The sequence below is a fragment of the Phacochoerus africanus genome, chromosome 3 (genome assembly GCF_016906955.1).
Source record: "Phacochoerus africanus isolate WHEZ1 chromosome 3, ROS_Pafr_v1, whole genome shotgun sequence".
Taxonomy (NCBI): domain Eukaryota; kingdom Metazoa; phylum Chordata; class Mammalia; order Artiodactyla; family Suidae; genus Phacochoerus; species Phacochoerus africanus.
In genome coordinates, this window is record NC_062546.1 from 27,913,356 (window position 1) to 27,930,885 (window position 17,530).

General features: G+C 51.6%; 1 protein-coding gene across 1 annotated transcript; it reads right to left on the bottom strand.

Annotated features, from left to right (window-relative positions):
* Positions 1 to 458: 458 nt before the first annotated feature.
* On the bottom strand, positions 459 to 1,696 carry ID1 (inhibitor of DNA binding 1). The gene is made up of 2 exons (XM_047771395.1): positions 1,160 to 1,696; positions 459 to 932 (listed from the first exon to the last, which is right to left on the bottom strand). The coding sequence occupies exons 1-2, from the start codon at positions 1,580 to 1,582 to the stop codon at positions 891 to 893; spliced, it is 465 nt and encodes a 154-aa protein (XP_047627351.1). The 5' UTR covers positions 1,583 to 1,696; the 3' UTR covers positions 459 to 890.
* Between the last annotated feature and the right edge of the window lie 15,834 nt (positions 1,697 to 17,530).

Genomic DNA, 17,530 nt, shown 5'->3' on the forward strand with positions numbered 1-17,530 from the left:
ATGGGGCAAGAAGGGAGTCCTGACCCAGACAAGCCGAGGCTCTGGGCAAGTCCCTTTTCTCTGGGTCTCACTTCCCCCCTCTCAGCCAAGATGCAGGTGGTCCAGTGATCTGGCCCTCCAACATAATACTCTTCAACCCAGAGGGAGCCCCGGCAGGTTTATCTGTATTTTAACAACCTCCCCAGGTGACCCAGATGGTCCAATGACCACTTTGAGAAACCCTACAGGTCTAGAGGATTTAATTTTATGACACTGGGGAGCAGGGAAATAGCCAGGGATGGGGGTGGTGGTGGAAGAGAATAGACTTTAAAGACACCGGAAACACTCATTTCAGGTCGGTAAAAGCACAGTCCAGATGTGGCCTTCCAATCCCCTCCCCCCCAGCAGCAGCTATGAAAAGGGTCAAGGGTCACCCCCCAGCCCAGGCCCATCCCCTCGATCCAAGAAGTCATTGCAGCTTTACCAACATCTAAGGCATTTGTTTAATAATAACAACAACAACCAAAAAAATAAAACAAAACACCCCACAGAACTATTGTAAAACAATATTCTCAGTCGGTGATCATTGTAATATACAATACAAAGCAATTAATTTCCTCAGAAATCTGAGAAGCACCAAACGTGACCATTTTTTAAAATGTCTGCTTTTCAAAAAATAGAAACACATGGGGGGAACTCCCCCAAGTCTCTGGTGGCTGGTGAGTGAGAAGGGAGGGTCAGCCTGCCCTCATCAGTACCCCCAGCCCTGGGCTGGATCTAGCAAGCGCCCAACAGCCGTCGATCTGTCTTGTTCCTCCCCAGCTATGGCGAGGTGCTTGGAAGGACCAGAGAACACTGATTTCTCTCGCCCCCTGGAGGGCTGGGGTCCGCAGGTCCCCAAGGGCGGCGCTTCAGCGACACAAGATGCGATCGTCCGCTGGAACACATGCTGTCTGTGAAATGAAGAAAGAGAAAAGGTGAGACGGGCAGGTTGGAGGGGACAAGATTGCAAGCCCTCCTTCCCCGGGGGACACGAGGTGGCATATCCTTGGGCATCTTTGCACAACTGGGAGCCCGAAGGGATAGGGCGAACATAGGGTCAAGCCTTCCCTCCTTATTTGAGCCTCAGGTTCCCCACCTGTAGAAGAAACATGATCTCGGGCTCCAACTAGGATCTCACCTCTGCCGCCAGGGCGCTGATTTCGCCGTTGAGGGTGCTAAGCGGAGCCCGGGCGGGGAGTCCCCGGCCGCCTGGGGTCCCAACTTGGGATTCCGAGTTCAGCTCCAACTCCAGGTCCCAGATGTAGTCGATGACATGCTGGAGGATCTCCACCCTGCTCACCTTGCGGTTCTGGGGCAGAGTGGGCACCAGCTCCTTGAGGCGAGAATAGCAGCCGTTCATGTCGTAGAGGAGCACGTTCACCTGCTGTTCGTCGAGTAGGGGAGGCAGGCGTGCCCCGGGGCCACCCGCACAGCGCGAGATGGCCACGCTCTGCTCGGAGAGGCAGCGCACCACCTCGCCCGCGCCGCCCGCCGTCTTGCCGGCCTTCAGCGCGCAGCTGGGGCCCGCGGCGGCCGTGGCGCTGCCACTGGCGACCTTCATGATTCTTGCGTCGGGGTGAGAGATAAAGCGAAGCGGACAGAGGAGGCGGACTCCTGGGCTCTATGGCGAGATCGCAGCGGTAAAGAGACTGCCGTGAAAAGTGCGAGGCGAGCCCCGCCGCCCGATTTTTATAAAGTCGCCGCGGCCCATCCCCTGGGGGCGGGCTCAGATGTTCAAAAATAGCCAATGGGAGGTCTGGAGGCGAGGCCTAGCGCGCTTCTAGGTCCCGCCTCCTGCTCTACTAGAGCACCCTCGCCCGCGTGGAGAGGGGACCCGAGTCTCAAGAACAGAGTGGGTGGGAGGGCACGGGGCAGGGTGGCTAGAGGAGGCGAGGGATACCTTGAGCTCCTTAGGAAGAAGTCTAAATCGGTATTACCGATAACCAAAAGATTCCAAGAATCAATTTTCCCAGATACTTTTTCCTCACCTTTCCAGCCCCATTTTACAGATGAGGGAAACTGAGGATCCGATGGAGAAGCAGCTGGCCCTGGGTCGCCCAGAGAGCCCAGTACTAGAGGTTGGGCTACTGGACCCTACTGGAAGATTGCCTCTGAGACCCTGATCTCCTGAATATTTGAGCCGAAATTTAACTCGAGCCCTCCTTTACACTCTGCCCCCCACCCCCTCACCCTGGGTCGGTCTCCCTTTCCCAATTCCCAGAGAACATTGCTGGTTAATGTTCTTGGGACCAGGCGGCCTTACCCAGGCCCCTCGGGATGGGAGCAATTAATTCTGGAAAGTCTTTCTCCAGGATTGGGGGCTGGGCCTCTAGGACCTGAGCAAGACAGAAGGCGTCCAGAGTGGACTGACTTCCCTGATTCTCCCCTGAATTTGCAGCCCCCTGCAAAATTTCCCCAAATCTGCATCATTAAGCGATTTTAATTTTTTTCTCCCTTTTTGATTCCCCCCGCCCCCCCCTCAAGACCTCGGATCAGGGTCTCCCTCCCACGGCGCGCCAGCTGCGGAGCTCGAGTCTCCCCCCTACTCCCCGGGCTGGTCTGTGTCAGCGTCTGAACAAGCGGCTCAGACCGTTAGACGCCAGGCTCGTGACGTCACCCATTCATAAAACCCGGACGGGCTGTCAGGCTGGCGCCGCGCGGGCGGTCGCCATGGAGACGGCAAACCCGGCCCAGGCGCTCCTCCGCTACCCCCCACCCTCACCCCCGCCAGTCACCTGCGGACCTCGGGTGGGAGGCCTGGGAATGCTCTCCTCGCGGGTGCGGTCGCTGGGCAAGGGTCACCTTACCTCCCCGCCCCACACCTGGGGATTCCTCCCCCCGCCCCCCGCCCCCGGCCTCCAGCTCGCGGCGTGGCGGAGGCTTCTTCACCGCCCCCTCCCACCTCTAGTTCTCCGCTCCCGCCTGCGGAAAGAGTTCGGATTCTAACTCCGCTTCTGAGTGAATTTAGTTGAGTCTCTGGCCCTCTCTGAGCCCTAATATCTTCCAGGTATTTCGATAATTATGACAAAGGTGACGATATGTCGCGTTCTTACATGAGCCAGGCGCTGTGTGAAGAGTTTGCTTTCTCTATCTCCTGTAACCCTTCCCACGACTCTAAAGAGAGGAGCTGTTTGATTTCTTTATACAAAGGAAGAAACTGAGGCTCAAAAAGCTTCCCGGAAGCCAGAACCTGTTGTAATGGGTGCATTATTACAGCAAGGGCACTTTATTGTAATGCATTTCCTTCCTGCCTGGCTAAGCAGTCTGCCTCCTGAGCCCTGGCTAGGCCAGAGGCAGGGAAACTGAGACTTAGAAGAATCACCAAGGTCACACAGCATTAGCAGGGCTAAAATTCTGTGCTCATGTAGAAGATGTTATTATGGACCCTCCTCCTCCTGCAGTTAAATTACTAAGTATCAGCAGGTTTCCTTTTCCCATAGAAGTTTGCAGGAGGTGGCAATAAACCAGCCCCCCCTGTCTCCCCTTCTGGAAACCAAGAAAGCTGATCCTGAGATCAGCTTCAAAGAAGAGAGATCACTAATTAATTACCTGAACTCCTCATCCCCTTAACCAGCTCCCCACCCTACCCCCAAACTCCCTAGGCCATGTTTAGCAATATTTTAATGATTTGGAGAGAACATTTTGCCAAGCACAAGAATTGCTAAAGAATTGGATGGATAATGACCAACTAGAGGGAATTAAAATATTACTTCGTTACCTAGTATGTATTAATTGACCAGCAATTCTACCTGCTGTAATCAATTCCAGAGAACCCTACAGACATCCACCGACACAAAAGATGTCTGCTCAGCAAGTTTCACTGAGGTACTTGCAAGGGGAGAAGTTGAAACAACCTGAACGTCAACATGGTATAAACTAGGAATGGAACATCGCTGCCAGAGGCCTGGCTCTGCAGCAGGTGGGAAATGTGGCTCTGAGAGGTATCTAGTTCCTACTGTTACTGGAGAAAACAAGTGTTAGACTGGGGTCAAGATAGAACCCATGTGTATCTGGAAATGAATTTAAAACAAGAGAGGAGTTCTTTTGGTGGCACAGCAGCTTAAAGATTCGGCTTTGTCAATGCTGTGGCTCTGGTTGCAGCTGTGGTACAGGTTCAATCCCTGGCCCTGGAACTTTTTGCATGCCCCTGGCACAGCCAAACAAACAAGCAAAGAAAACACACACACACAATTTCCAAGACAACACTGTATGCTTTCTCTTATATGAAATTCTAAGAGACACAACTAGGAGTTCCCTTTGTGGCTCGGCTCGTTGGATTGTGAACCCCACAAGTATTCATGATGATGCGGGTTCAATCCCTGGCCTCGCTCAATGGGTTAAGGATCCTGCGTGACCATGAGCGTGAGCTGTGGTATAGATCACAGACGTGGCTCAGATCCCACGTGGCAGTGGCTGTGGCTGTGGTGTAGGCTGGCAGCTGTAGCTCTGATTAGACCCCTAGCCTGCCAACTTCCATATGCTGCAGGTATAGCCCTAAAAAGCAAAAAAAAAAAATTTTTTTAATTTTTAAAAAGAGGCACAACTAACCTAGGGGAAGAAATCAGAATAGTGGTTGCCTCCAGGAAATGGAAGGTGAGAGTTGCCAGGGAAGGGGGTGGGGGGGGGCCTTTCTGGAGGGATGGAAACGTTCTGTCATGATGAAGTGTGAATTATATACTTTTGTGGCTTTCATTGTATTTAAATTCCATCTCAGTTAAAAGATATTAAAGGAGTTCCCAATGTGGCACAGGGCATTAAGAATCCAACTCCAGTGCCTCAGGTTGTGGAGGTATGGGTTCAATCCCCGGGTTAAAGGATCTGGTGTTGCTGCAGCTGCTTTGTGGATTCAGTCAGTGGCTGGGGGAACTTCCCTATGCTGCGGGTATGGCCATAAAATAAAAAAACATTAGAAAGAAAAAAAGGAGGATAAACTGCAAATTGTTAATGTCATCACTGTGAAGAGGAGTGAGAAGGGAAGGGGAGCAACATGAAATTGGATGATCTTCAGAGAGGTATTTCATTTCTCTTTATTTATTTACTTTTTTCTTTTTAGGGCCGCACCAGCAGCATATGGAAGTTCCCAGGCTAGGGGTCAAATCGGAGCTGCAGCTGCTGGCCTACACCACAGCCACAGCAGCACAGGATCCAAGCTGTGTCTGTGACCTACACCACAGCCCACTGCAATGCAGAATCTTTAAACCGCTGAGCAAGGCCAGGGATGGAACCCACTTTGGCATGGATATTCGATGGGTTCTTAGCCCGCTGAGCCACAACAGGAACTCCTCATTTCTCTTTTAAACAGTGTTATTGAAGTGTAATTGACACACACAAACTGCATATAATTAAAGTGTCCCTGGGAGTTCCGATCGTGGCACAGCGGAAATGAATCCAACTAGGAACCATGAGATTGCCAGTTCCATCCCTGGCCTCGCTCAGTGGGTTAAGGATCCGGTGTTGCTGTGAGCTGTGGTGTAGGTCGCAGATACAGCTCGGATCCGGCATTGCTGTGGCTGTGGCAAAGGCCTGCAGTTGTAGCTCCAATTAGACCCCTAACCTTGGAACCTCCATATGCCGTGGGTTCAGCCCTAAAAAGCAAATAAATAAATAAATAAATAAATGAAGTGTCCCTGGTGGCTCCGAGGGTTAAGGATCCGGTGCTGTCACTGCTGTGGCTTGAGTCACTGCTGTAGTGTGGATTCGATCAGTGTGGATTCGATCAGTGTGGATTCGATCCCCAGGCCAGGAATTTCTACATGATGTGGGTGAGGTGAAAAAAAATGAAAAATTTATCCAATCTGGTAAGTTTTGACCTACATATGTACTCATGCACCATTACCACATTTAAGAAAATCATATACTTCATCATCCTTAAAAGTTTTCATCTGTCCTTTGGCATCCCTCTCCACCTCCCCTTCCACCCTGTGCCCTGGCACTCCATAGATCAGTTTGTATTTTCTAAATTTGACTCTATTAGAATAGTATCTATAGTCTATAATGTATACAGTATATCCTTTGTTTTTTTTCTTTTTCTGCAACATATGGAGCTGCCCATGCTAGGGATTGAATCAGCTGTAGCCACTGGCCTGTACCACAGCCACAGCAACGCCAGATCTGAGCCACATCTGCAACCTACACCACGGCTCATGGCAATGCCAGATCTTTAACCCACTGAGTGAGGTCAGGGATCAAACCTGCATCCTCATGGATACCAGTCAGATTTGTTTCCGCTGTGCCATGATGGGAACTCCAAGATATGCACTTCTTTTGCTCATTAAAAATTATTTTTGTGAGTTCCCTTCATGGCTCAGCGGTTAACGAACCCGACTAGGATCCATGAAGATTCGGATTGGATCCCCGGCCTCGATCAGTGGGTCGAGGATCCCACATTGCTGTGTCTGTGGTGTAGGCCAGCAGCTGTAGCTCCGAATTGACCTCTGGCCTGGGAACTTTCATATACCACAGGCGCAGCCCTAAAAAGCAAAGAAAAAAAATTTATTTGGAGGAGTTCCCTCATGGCTCGGTGAGTTAAGGATCTAGTGTTGTCACTGCTGTGGCTCCAGTTACAGCTATGGCATGAGTTTGATCTCTGAAATTCTGCATGTCAAGGGTGCAGCCAAAAAAAAATTTTTTTTTAGATAATTACAGACTCACATGCAGTAGTAAGAAATGATGCACCCCTTATATCCTTCACCCAGTTTCCCTAATGGTAGCATCTTGCATAACTACAGCAAAATATTACAGGATTTTACCTGATTTCTAATGAAATTCGGATTTCATCTGATTTCCAGGCACACACGTGTGTGTGTGTGTGTGTGTGTGTGTGTGTGTGTTTAGTTTTATGCAATTTTTTTTCTTTCCTTTCCATTTTTTTTTTTTTTTGGCTAAACCCATGGCATGTAGAAATTCCTGGGCCAGGGATCAAACTCGTGCCACAGCAGCAACCAGAAATGCTGCAGTGACAACACTGGATCCTTAACCCACTGCTCTGCAAGAGAACTAGTTCTTTGCAGTTTTACCACATGTGAAGATTCATGTACCACCAGCCGAGTGAAGACACAGGAGTTCTGTCACAAGGATCTCTAGTGCCACACTTTAATCTTTTGTTCATTTATTTATTTATTTATTTTTGTCATTTGTCTTTTTAGGGCTGCATTTTTTTTTTATGGCTGCACCCATGGCATATGGGGTCCAATCAGAGCTACAGCTGCCAGCCACAGCCACAGCCACAGCCACAGCCACGCCAGATCCAAACCACGTCTGTGACCTACACCGCAGCTCACAGCAATGCCGGATCCTCAACCCACTGAGCGAGGCCAGGGATGGAACCTGCACTTTCATGGTTCCTAGTAGAATTTGTTTCCCCTGCGCCACGACGAGAACTCCTGTCCATTGCTTTTAATTTGGTTGTTGTTCACTTATTATTGAGTTTGAGAGTTCATTCTATATTTTGAATACAAAGAATTTATCAGATATATGATCTATGACTGTTATCTCCAGTTTGTGTCTAGTCTAGTCCTGAGCTCCGAGGCCAGGGATGGGATCTGAGCCATAGTCTTGACCTGAGCCGCAGCTGTAGCAGTGCCAGAACCCACTATGCCAGGCAGGGATCAAACCTGTGTCCCAGCGCTCCCAAGATGCTGCCATTCACATTGTGCCACAGTAGGAGCTCCCTCCTTAATAGTATCTTTTGAAAAGCAGAAGAGTTTTAAATTTGATGAAGTCCAATTTATCAATTTTTAATTTTATGAATCATGGTTTTCTTGTCATATCTAAAAAATCTCTGCCCCACCCAAGAGGAGAAAGCTTTTCTCTTTTATTTTCCAGAAGCTTTATTGTTTTAAGGTCTATCTATGATCCATTACACATGGATATTTCTTGAATATATTTTTAAAGAGAAGTGTATTTGTTTTTGGCCACACCCTCAGCATGTGGAGGTTCCCGGGCCAGGGACTGAACATGTGCCCCAGCAGCAACCGAGGAATTCCTAGACAGAAGTGTATTCATATAATACTCTTTGTAATACAAAGCCAGCTCAAAATGTTTAGTATAACTCCCTCTGGCCCCACAGCTGATTAGGATGAAGCGGAATGTCAGAGACATTTTGCAGGAGTTTCCTTGTGGCTCAGTAGGTTAAGGAACCAGCATTGTCACTGCTGTGGCTCTGGTTACAGCTGTGGTGTGGGTTTGATCCCTGGGCCTGGGAACTTTCACATGGTACAGGACCAGCCAAAAAAAAAAAAAAAAAAGGACCTCCATTAGTTAACTGCAGTTACCATGCATGAGTGTCCACCTCCTCTGGTCCTGTGTGAGCCAGATCAAGACTGTTTATGAAAATTGCCTGATAGGCGCCTTAGCCACACAAAGCAAGGCTGAGTTCTACTTTGGAGGAAATCAGGGAGGCTTCCTAGAGGAGGTGACCTACCCTGTGGGCACTTTTTGTGGGAAAAGCACAAGGGGAAAAGGCCTGAATGAAGACACTTGGGGGCATGTAAGGCTTTGACAATGTGAGGAGAGACAGTTGGCTGTGGAATAGTGGAAAGGGCTGGGGCTTGGGGTCCAACAGCTCAGGATTTAAATCCTTGTTATACTGTGTGACCTAGAGCAAGACCCTTTACCTCTCTGAGCCTCTGCTTCCTCATGGGCAAAATGAGGTAAGAGCTCCTACCTCTTTAGGTTATTTAAAGGAGTCACTGAGATTAGGCTTGCAAAGCTTCTAGTGTGGTGTAGGCACATAGTAGGTCCCCACTAAACAGTAGATAGTAATAGCATCTGTTCATTCCTAGGCCAGGCCCCCGGGGACCCATTCGGTTGTAGTTTTGCTTCTGGGGCAGGGGGAGTTAGCGAGCCCCAAAGATGGTCTTTCACATCCCTCAAAATATTCCCTTCACTGTGTTCCCCTCAAACTTCCCAGATGAAATAACGCCACCCCCCCATAATACATACCCAGCCTAAGCCTGTGGGGAAACGCTGGCTTCATGTCACTCCAGAAAATGTTCAGTCCTCCCAGACACTGGTTTTTATCTCTTGCATTTTTAAGGCCTGACAAGGAGTTTAAATAAAGGCCAAAGACCGCCTGTTTATATTTTTGCCAAATGGGCATTTCTCTGGCCCTCTCCTTGGGAGTGTGAACTGAGAGAGCAGTTGCCTCCTGGTCCTACGACCAGGTCAGCTCAGGCAAACAGTCCCTTCTTTTGGGGGGCCAGGAGGTTTGGAGGACTCATTCCATGGACCCCCATGTTCCCGCGACTTGTCTTTCCGGAAGCCCTTACACACACCTGGCACCAGCTGAGCTTCAGGGCTGCTCCCGGGGGCTGGCAGCAGCTGCGTGATTATAATGCCCCATTTTACAGATGGGGATACTGGGGCCCAGAGAGGAGAAGGGACCAGCCCTTTCCCCCTTCAAATCCTGGCTTTCCCACAGACAAGCCGTGTCTCAGTTTCGTCAGGTGTAAACTGGACCTAAAACCTTACTTGTCTCTGCGGAGTGGCTGTGAGAATGAACTAAGCGATGCCATGAAGTGATGAACGGGAAAGCCTTTATTGTGATTATGTCTCTGTCACTGCTGTTCCCTTTCTCCAGATTTTTTGTTTTTTGTCTTTTTAGGGTCACACCTGCGGCATATGGCGATTCCCAGGCTAGGGGTCAAATCAGAGCTGCAGCTGCTGGCCTACACCACAGCCATAGCAACACGAGATCCGAGCCACGTCTGCAACCTACATCACAGCTCACGGCAACACTGGATCCTTAACCCACTGAGCGAGGCCAGGGCTCGAACCTATGTCCTCATGGATACTAGCTGGGTTCGTTAACCACTGAGCCACGATGGGAACTCTGACTACAGCCCCCTTTCTGCCTTTACCATCCCTCCTTTGGTTTCCGGTGCTCAAGGCAGACAGCTCCCATTTTCTAAGTGCTCCCTCTGGGTCATGGTTCCAAGTATGAAGCTAAGACAGGGAGCTCAGGAGGGCAGAGACCTGTCGCCTTCACTGCTGTAACCCAGGGCTGAGTGAGCGCAGTGCCTGGCCCACAGAAGGTGCTGAGTGAATGTTTGATGATGAGAGTAAACCAACCCACCACATGGGTGATAACATTATGTCCCCTTTACAGCCAAGGTCACTGAGGCCTGGGAAAGTTGAGTTAACTTCTTTCAGATCACTCAGCAGGGATCTGGTCCTGAACCTAGGCTGTCTGTGTCCTAAGGCAGTAGCTGGAAGGGGCTTGTGTGCATGTATGATGTCTACACTGCAGGGCACATCCTTGTGGATTCGTGCTCATGTCCAGCACATTCCCCACTGCCCCTACCTCCCGGGAGTCTTGGCCTTGTAGGCTCCAGGGCGGTCCTGCCTGTGCCACGTGACCCGCTCTGGCCCTGGCCCTGGCCCGGCAGCTGTTCCCCAGATGTGCCCACAGCGCTGTCTTCCAGCCGCCAGGCTGGCGCCTCTGGGCTGGGACTGCCGGAGCTGCGGGGGAGAGACCTTTGGCTCTGGCTGTCCCCGCCCCCCTGTAACGGGAGACTACAAGCGCCTCCTCCACACTCTACCCCCAGAACTGTGTGCTCAGCCAGCACGCCTCTCTGCCCAGCACGTGGAGCAGAAAATCCAAACTCTTCCCTGGCCTGCAGCCCCTGCCGACACCACCAACCCCACCAGCCGCATCTCCTCCCCCTCCGTTGCTCTCACCAGCCATGTGGCCTCTCCTGCTAAACTAGGGTGGTCCTACCTCAGGGCCTTTGCCCCTGCTGTTCCCTCTGCCTAGAACACTCCTCCAGATCTTTACAAGACTCCTCATTCTTCAAGCCAAGGGTAAAAAGACACCTCCTCAGAGGTCTTCTTCTTTGAAGCTCTTTGGCTATTCAGCTTCTTTCACGTCCTCCTGGTCTCCATTATTCAGAGAATATCAGACTCTCTGAAATGATCTTTATTTTCTTGGGAATTCCCATCCTCCCCTGCCCCCACAACCTCCCCATGCTGTGGCTTCTAGGGGGGCGGGAACCACAGCTCCTTCTGTCACTGCTGTGTCAGTAGAGCTGAGCACAGAGAAGGTAAGTGACTCACGCAAGGTCACACAGCATGGTACTTAGAATAGAGTACTATTTAGAGGAATCTCTGTGGAATTAATGAATTGTTACCTTATGGTCCTCAGTTACCTCATGTGCCAGATGGGGACAAAATTTGAACTTGACCCATAAGGTTATGACACTTCAGCACTTAGCACATGGAAAGCACTCAGAAAGGGAGCCAGAACACAGTTTTGTATCCTTTTGGGGGTCTCATTTTTTCATTCCCCAAACCAGGAGGAGCCCGTGCATGAGGGTGTGGGGGCTTCAAGCTATCCGTCCATCATAACTGTGCAGCCTCTGCCAAGTCCCTTTCCCATTCTGGACCCCAGCTTCCCCATCTGTGAAATTAGATCTGTCTTCGGCCCTTCATTCTGGGGGTTCTGTGCTGGACTCCTGGGTCATATGGGGAGAAGAGGGGTCCAGGCTTGAGTCCATCTTTTGCTTCCCATCTGTTTTCCAAAGAGGCCCCAGAACAATGGACAGGGAGACCGGAGCCTGCCAGTCGGGGCCCCTCCCTGGGTCCCCTGCAGATGGAGGTGGGGTGGAACCTTCCTGTGGCCTGACAAAGGACCACTGCTACTCTGGGGTCTCAGGGGCCAAAGGGAGGAGTGGAGTCAGGGCCCGGGGACCTCCAGTCTTAGGTCACTCAGCGCAGGCCCAAACTGCAGGGTGGCACGAACACACTGCTACACACACCCACCGAGTGACACAAAGGCACACACCTGCACGACCAACATAGCACATGTGTGCATACTGACACTATTGATGCCAATGTCTCAATACACACAACCAACAGAGCAGCCTGCCAAACTCACAACAGAGCAGCACACCATAAAGGCAATCAACACACTGGCCTCAGAGCGCACAACCCAAAGCCATATTCCCATAACTGACACAGCAACGAAAGTACAGAGACTGAGGAGGCAACACATCAAAACACCAAATTGTCACGCCAAACAGAACCATACTAAAGCAATACACCATGACACCACCCCCAAGAAGCACAACCCAGGAGTTCCCGTGGTGGCACAGCGGAAACGAATCCAACTAGCATCCATGAGGATGTAAGTTTGATCCCTGGCCTCACTCAGTGGGTTAAAGATCTGGCATTGCCATGTGCTGTGGTATAGGTTGCGGACTTGGCTCAGATCCGGCATTGCTGTGGCTGTGGCATAGGCCGACAGCTACAGCTCCAATTGGTCCCCTAGCCTGGGAACCTCCATAGGCCATGGGGTGTGGCCCTAAAAAGACAAAAAGACAAAAAGAAAAGAAGCAGCAGCACAACCCAGACAGATGCCTTACACTACGAGACACATTCACCAAACACAACAGACACACCCAGACCAGTACAGCTCACACCAAGATGCTGACACACAAGTGCCCACATTCTTAGAGAAAACAGCCAAATGTAAGTCAACCAGCCAGCTTCCCCTGTGCACCGGCTGGTTGACTCATCCTCAACCAGCACCCACCTTCCCCAGTTCAAAGACCCCTACTTCCTCCTACCATCCCAAAGTCCTTTTAGATGCAGACACCTCCCTCCAACACACACACACACACACACACACACACACACACACACACACACACTCAGAATCCTGTATAAGGCCCAAGGATACACAACCACTCAACCACACCCACACAGACCCCAGGAACTTCTGCCCAGGAATGCAGATCTGGGCTCTGCCCAGGGCAGAGGAATGGGAGCTGGTCTGAGCCTGAGAGCCAGAGATGCTGATGCTCCCAGCCTCCCTCAAGTCAGGTCCTCTGCAGAGTTCAGCGGAGGCCACTGTCCCTGCTGCAAGGCCCATGCTGGACCACGGAGGTAGGAGGGAGACTGGAACAAGAGGGCCTCTGGTAGGGGGCTTCAGTAGGTCCCCCACACGCCCACTGGGGATGCACAGAGGTCCGCTTCCTGGAAGCCGCAATGCCCTCCCCTGCCTGGTGCCCAGCCCGGCCCTCCTTTGACTCACCTGCCCCAGCACCTGGTGCCCCCTCCTGCCCTGGGGCCCGGAACCGGGAACCAGGCTAGGGTGTATCTCTCAGGGCCTGCCCAGGTTCCTTCCCACCCAGAAAAGCCTGGAGCAGTCCCACCCTCTCTGCTCACCCCAACCTTAAGTACGTTGTCACCAGGGGGTGGCACCTCCAGCTGCACCCTTGCTTCAGGTCATGGGTGGGGCTATACTCCTCAAATACTATGACTCAGGACGACTTTTCAAGTCTTTTTTTAAAAGGTCTTATTTTTTTCTGATGCAAAAACAGAACTGTTCTGGTTAAAAGGAAGTTGACATCTCAGAAATACTTAAGGAAGAAAGGGACCCTTTTCCTAGAGGACTGCAGGAAAAGAGCGCTGGGTTCACAACCCGGTTCACAGCTTTTAAGCTGTGGGTCTGTAAGTCACTTCTTTCCCTCCTGTCTTAGTTTCCCCATCTGTGGACCTGGGCATGTATTAGTTCCCATCCCTGTGAGGATTAAATGAGTTAAGTCACAGAAAGAGCTTAGAACAGTGCCTAGCAAAGTCAGCGCTCAATAGACACTACTTACGGTTATTACGTTATTATTATTCCTGTGACAATTCCACCTCTTCTAGAGTTAAAAAAGTGGTAAATGTTTCACCACTGAGTTACAGAACTTTGTGGGGTTTTTTTGTGTGTGTCTTTTTGCCTTTTCTAGGGCCACTCCCTTGGCATATGGAGGTTCCCAGGCCAGGGGTCGAATCGGAGCTGTAGCCGCCAGCCTATGCCAGAGCCACAGCAATGCCAGATCCAAGCCGCATCTACAACCTACACCACAGCTCACGGCAATGCCGGATCCTTAACCCACTGAGCAAGGCCAGGGATCCAACCTGAAACCTCATGGTTCCTAGTTGGATTCTTTTACCACTGCGCCACGACGGGAACTCCTGACTTACAGAGCTTTGGAATCCTGATATGCCAACCATCCATTTTGTAAACAAGTAGTCCTCACCAACTTTTTTTGTGCCACACACAGACATGAAAGGACAAGGTGCAGGTCAGCACTTTCAGGGCCACGTTCACTAGCCAGGTGGTCCACATGCTGCGGACGCGGATGCTACCAAGGGGGCACTTTGTAGGAACGAGAAAGAGGAGCCCCTCATTTTGAGGGGATGAAGCCTTCCAGAAGCGCTCTCTACTGTGCCTCAGTGCTCCTCACAGCCTGCGCAGTGGCCCTGCTCACAGGATCCCTGCCTGGGGGGCTCACAGTCTGGTGGGGCAGGCAGTGACCCCCCAGTTCCCAGTGCTGTGATGGGGAAGCAGAAGGGGCTGTGGCCGGCATGGGTTGGGAGATCGCTCAGGAAGCTAAGGGAGATCAGGGAGGGCTTCCTGTAGGTAGAGGCTGTATGTCAACTGAGATGGAAAAAAAAAAGGGAGGAAGAGTGAAGCAGAGGCTCCCAAGCCTGAGCATCTGCACATCTGGGATGTACACAGGAGACAACTGCCACCTGAAACTGCACAAACTTCAAAGACTGATCATGTAAATTGAGGAGGATGAGGGAAAAACAGAAAGTCGTCCACCGACTGCTGCTGGTGAGTATGTAAACTGGTATGATCGCTTGAGAGTTCACTCTGGCAATATTGAGTAAAAGTGAACAGGGGAACGCCCCATGACCCAGCACTTCACTCCCACGGACATACCCTGAAAGTCCTGCCCTCAAGATGCCAAAGACACCGGAGCAGGAAGAGGGTGGCTGTGTCGACAGATTGAAAACTACCCACCTGTCCAACAACAGCACAGGGAAATGAAATGGCAGTGGAGTGGCAGACAGCCGTTAATAGGAATGAACTAGACCTGTATGAATTCTGCTGGATACATGCAAAAACATGATGCTGCTTGGGGGAAAACGCAGAATGATTTTTTTTTTTTTGGCCACCCCACGACATGGAGTTCCAGGGCCAAGGACCAGATCTGAGCTGCAGTTGCCACCTAGGTAGCAGCTGCGGGCAACGCTGGATCCTTAACCCACTGAGCTAGGCAGGGGATCCAACCTGCGTCCCAGCGCTCCCGAGACGCTGCCGATGCCGTTGCGCCACAGCAGGAACTTTCAGAATGATTTTTTAAAGTGTAAATTAAACCAAAAAACAAACAAGAAACCCACAAACGATGTCAATAAATTTGTGTAATAAAACTGTAAGAAAACATGGTCTGGAAGAAACACGCCCAGGACTGATGTTAATTGGGAGGTGGAGAGGCTGGCACGTCGTCTTGGAGAAAAGGGCAGAGGCATTGGTTACCAGAGAACTAGCCCTACCTGCAAAGTTTTATTCTTTAAAGAAGATAGGAGGGGAGCGAACAAAGCAAACTGCCCAGTTGTTAGCTCTGGGTGGTGGGAGCAGGATACTGGGAACCCAAATCGCTATATTTCACCGTCATTTTTACCCCTCACGAAATAAAACGTTTAGGAAAGCAAGGAGGGAAAGGGCTATGCCCAGGCAGAAGGGCCAGCGCAGTTGCAGGGTGAAGGGCTGGAGTGGAGGGGTGCGCGGGGGCGCGGGGACCCGGGGCTGGCAGGAGAGGTGGGGGTGGGGCGGCGGGCAGGCTGGGGGCGGGGCGGGGGGGGGGGGCCTTAGTTCCAGGGCCCGGGCTGTGCCTTTGGGCCAAGCCGTCCGAGAGCGGCCCCGCACCCCGGGCTTTGTTCCGGGGAGTCACCCTTCTGAAAGGAAGCCCTGGGTGCTGTGCCCGCCCCTTGGGGCCGTCCGGCGGCCAGACCCAGCGCGCAGGGCAGATGGGCCGCCTGGCTTCCCGCGCTCGCCCCGTGGGAACCGATCGGGCGGGGGCGGGGGCGCCTGGAGCCGCCCCGGGGGAGCGGCGCACAGATGGGCGCGGGGCGCGGGCGGCAGCAGATGGGTGCGAGGCCGGCCTGGGGCCTGACGACAAAGGCTAAGGGCAGATGTTCGCGGCCAGATGTTCGCGGGAAGGGGGAGCCTGGGAAAAAACGGCTTGCTTTCCTGCCGCCCTCCCCACAAGGCTGGGGACGGGAGCCTCCAGGGGCAACTGGGAAAGGGGGAGCGGAGGACAGGGTCTAAGGGCTTCTCCAGTGGAAATATTTTATCTCTAGCAGCTCCCTCACCCCACCTCCACCCAAACCGTCCCTGCCTCTTTTTTTTTTTTTTTTTGTCTTTTGTCTTTTGTCTTTTTAGGCCCGCACCCGCCGCATATGGAGGTTCTCAGGCTAGGGGTCTAATCGGAGCTGTGGCTGCTAGCCACAGCCACAGCCACAGCAACCTGGGATCCAGAGCCCCGTCTGCGACCTACACCACAGCTCACGGCAACGCCAGATCCTTAACCCACTGAGCGAGGCCAGCGATCGAACCCGCAACCTTACGGTTCCTAGTTGGATTCTTTCCGTTGTGCCAGACGGGAACTCCCGCCTCTACCTCTTGCTGTAAAGTACAGTGAAATTCTTAAGAATCTAATCTGCATGCCCCTCCCCTATATGACCTCCTTCCCCACGCCTCCTGTATTAGTGGGGCATCTACCTGTGGAAGTTGTCTGCACACACCCCTGTCTGCATCACCATCACCACCACCATCGTCCTTATCATCATTAGCATCATCATCGCAGCAGCGGCAACACTAGCTGACATCTATGAAGCACTTAGCAGGGCTTTAAATCATTATCTCATTTACTTCTCACAGCCCCCTGAGCAGAGATGCTCTAAGCATCACCTGCAATTGAGGGATGATGAACACGGAGGTCCTGAATGATAAGCGACTTGGTGAAGGTCACAGAAGGATTGGAAAGGGTAGGGTTAGAGTCCCCGGTTCTCAAAGCCTGTGGGTACCCATATATCATGCTTCCTTTGGCCTCCTGTGCACTTAAGTGCTTTACAAACCTCATTTCTTCAGTCAACAGATATTTGTGGAGCACCCCTGGCTCTGCGCAGTGCTTGAATATTACAGTAAAGAGAACAGACAGAAGTCACCATCCTGGGGAGTTTATATGGGGGCAGGGGTACACAATGAGCAGGGTAAGTGCAGAATATATCATCTTCTCTGGCGATAAATATTATGGAAGAAAATGTCAGGAAAGGGGGGGAGAGGGAGGACTGGGGTTGGGGTGCGTTGCAAGCTTGGGGGCTGGGTTCAGCAAAGGCCCCTCTGGAAAGGTGATATCTCAGTAAAAAAATTTGCTCTCTGGAGTCCTGTTGTGGCACAGTTGGTTAAGGATCCTGTGTTGTCACTGCTGTGTCTCGGATTCGATCTCTGATGGTGAAACTTCTACATGCTGCAGACAAGACCAAAAAAAACGAGAGAGAACTTGATCCTTCCCTTCCTTCAGCTATTGAGGGCAAAACATACCAGGCAGGAGTCACAATCAGTGTAAATGTCCTCTGGCGGAAAGCTGCCTGGTATGTTCCAGAGGCCAATGTGACTTCGGCTGAGCGAGTGAGGAGAAGGCTGCTAGGAAGGGAAGGTCATGGAGACATG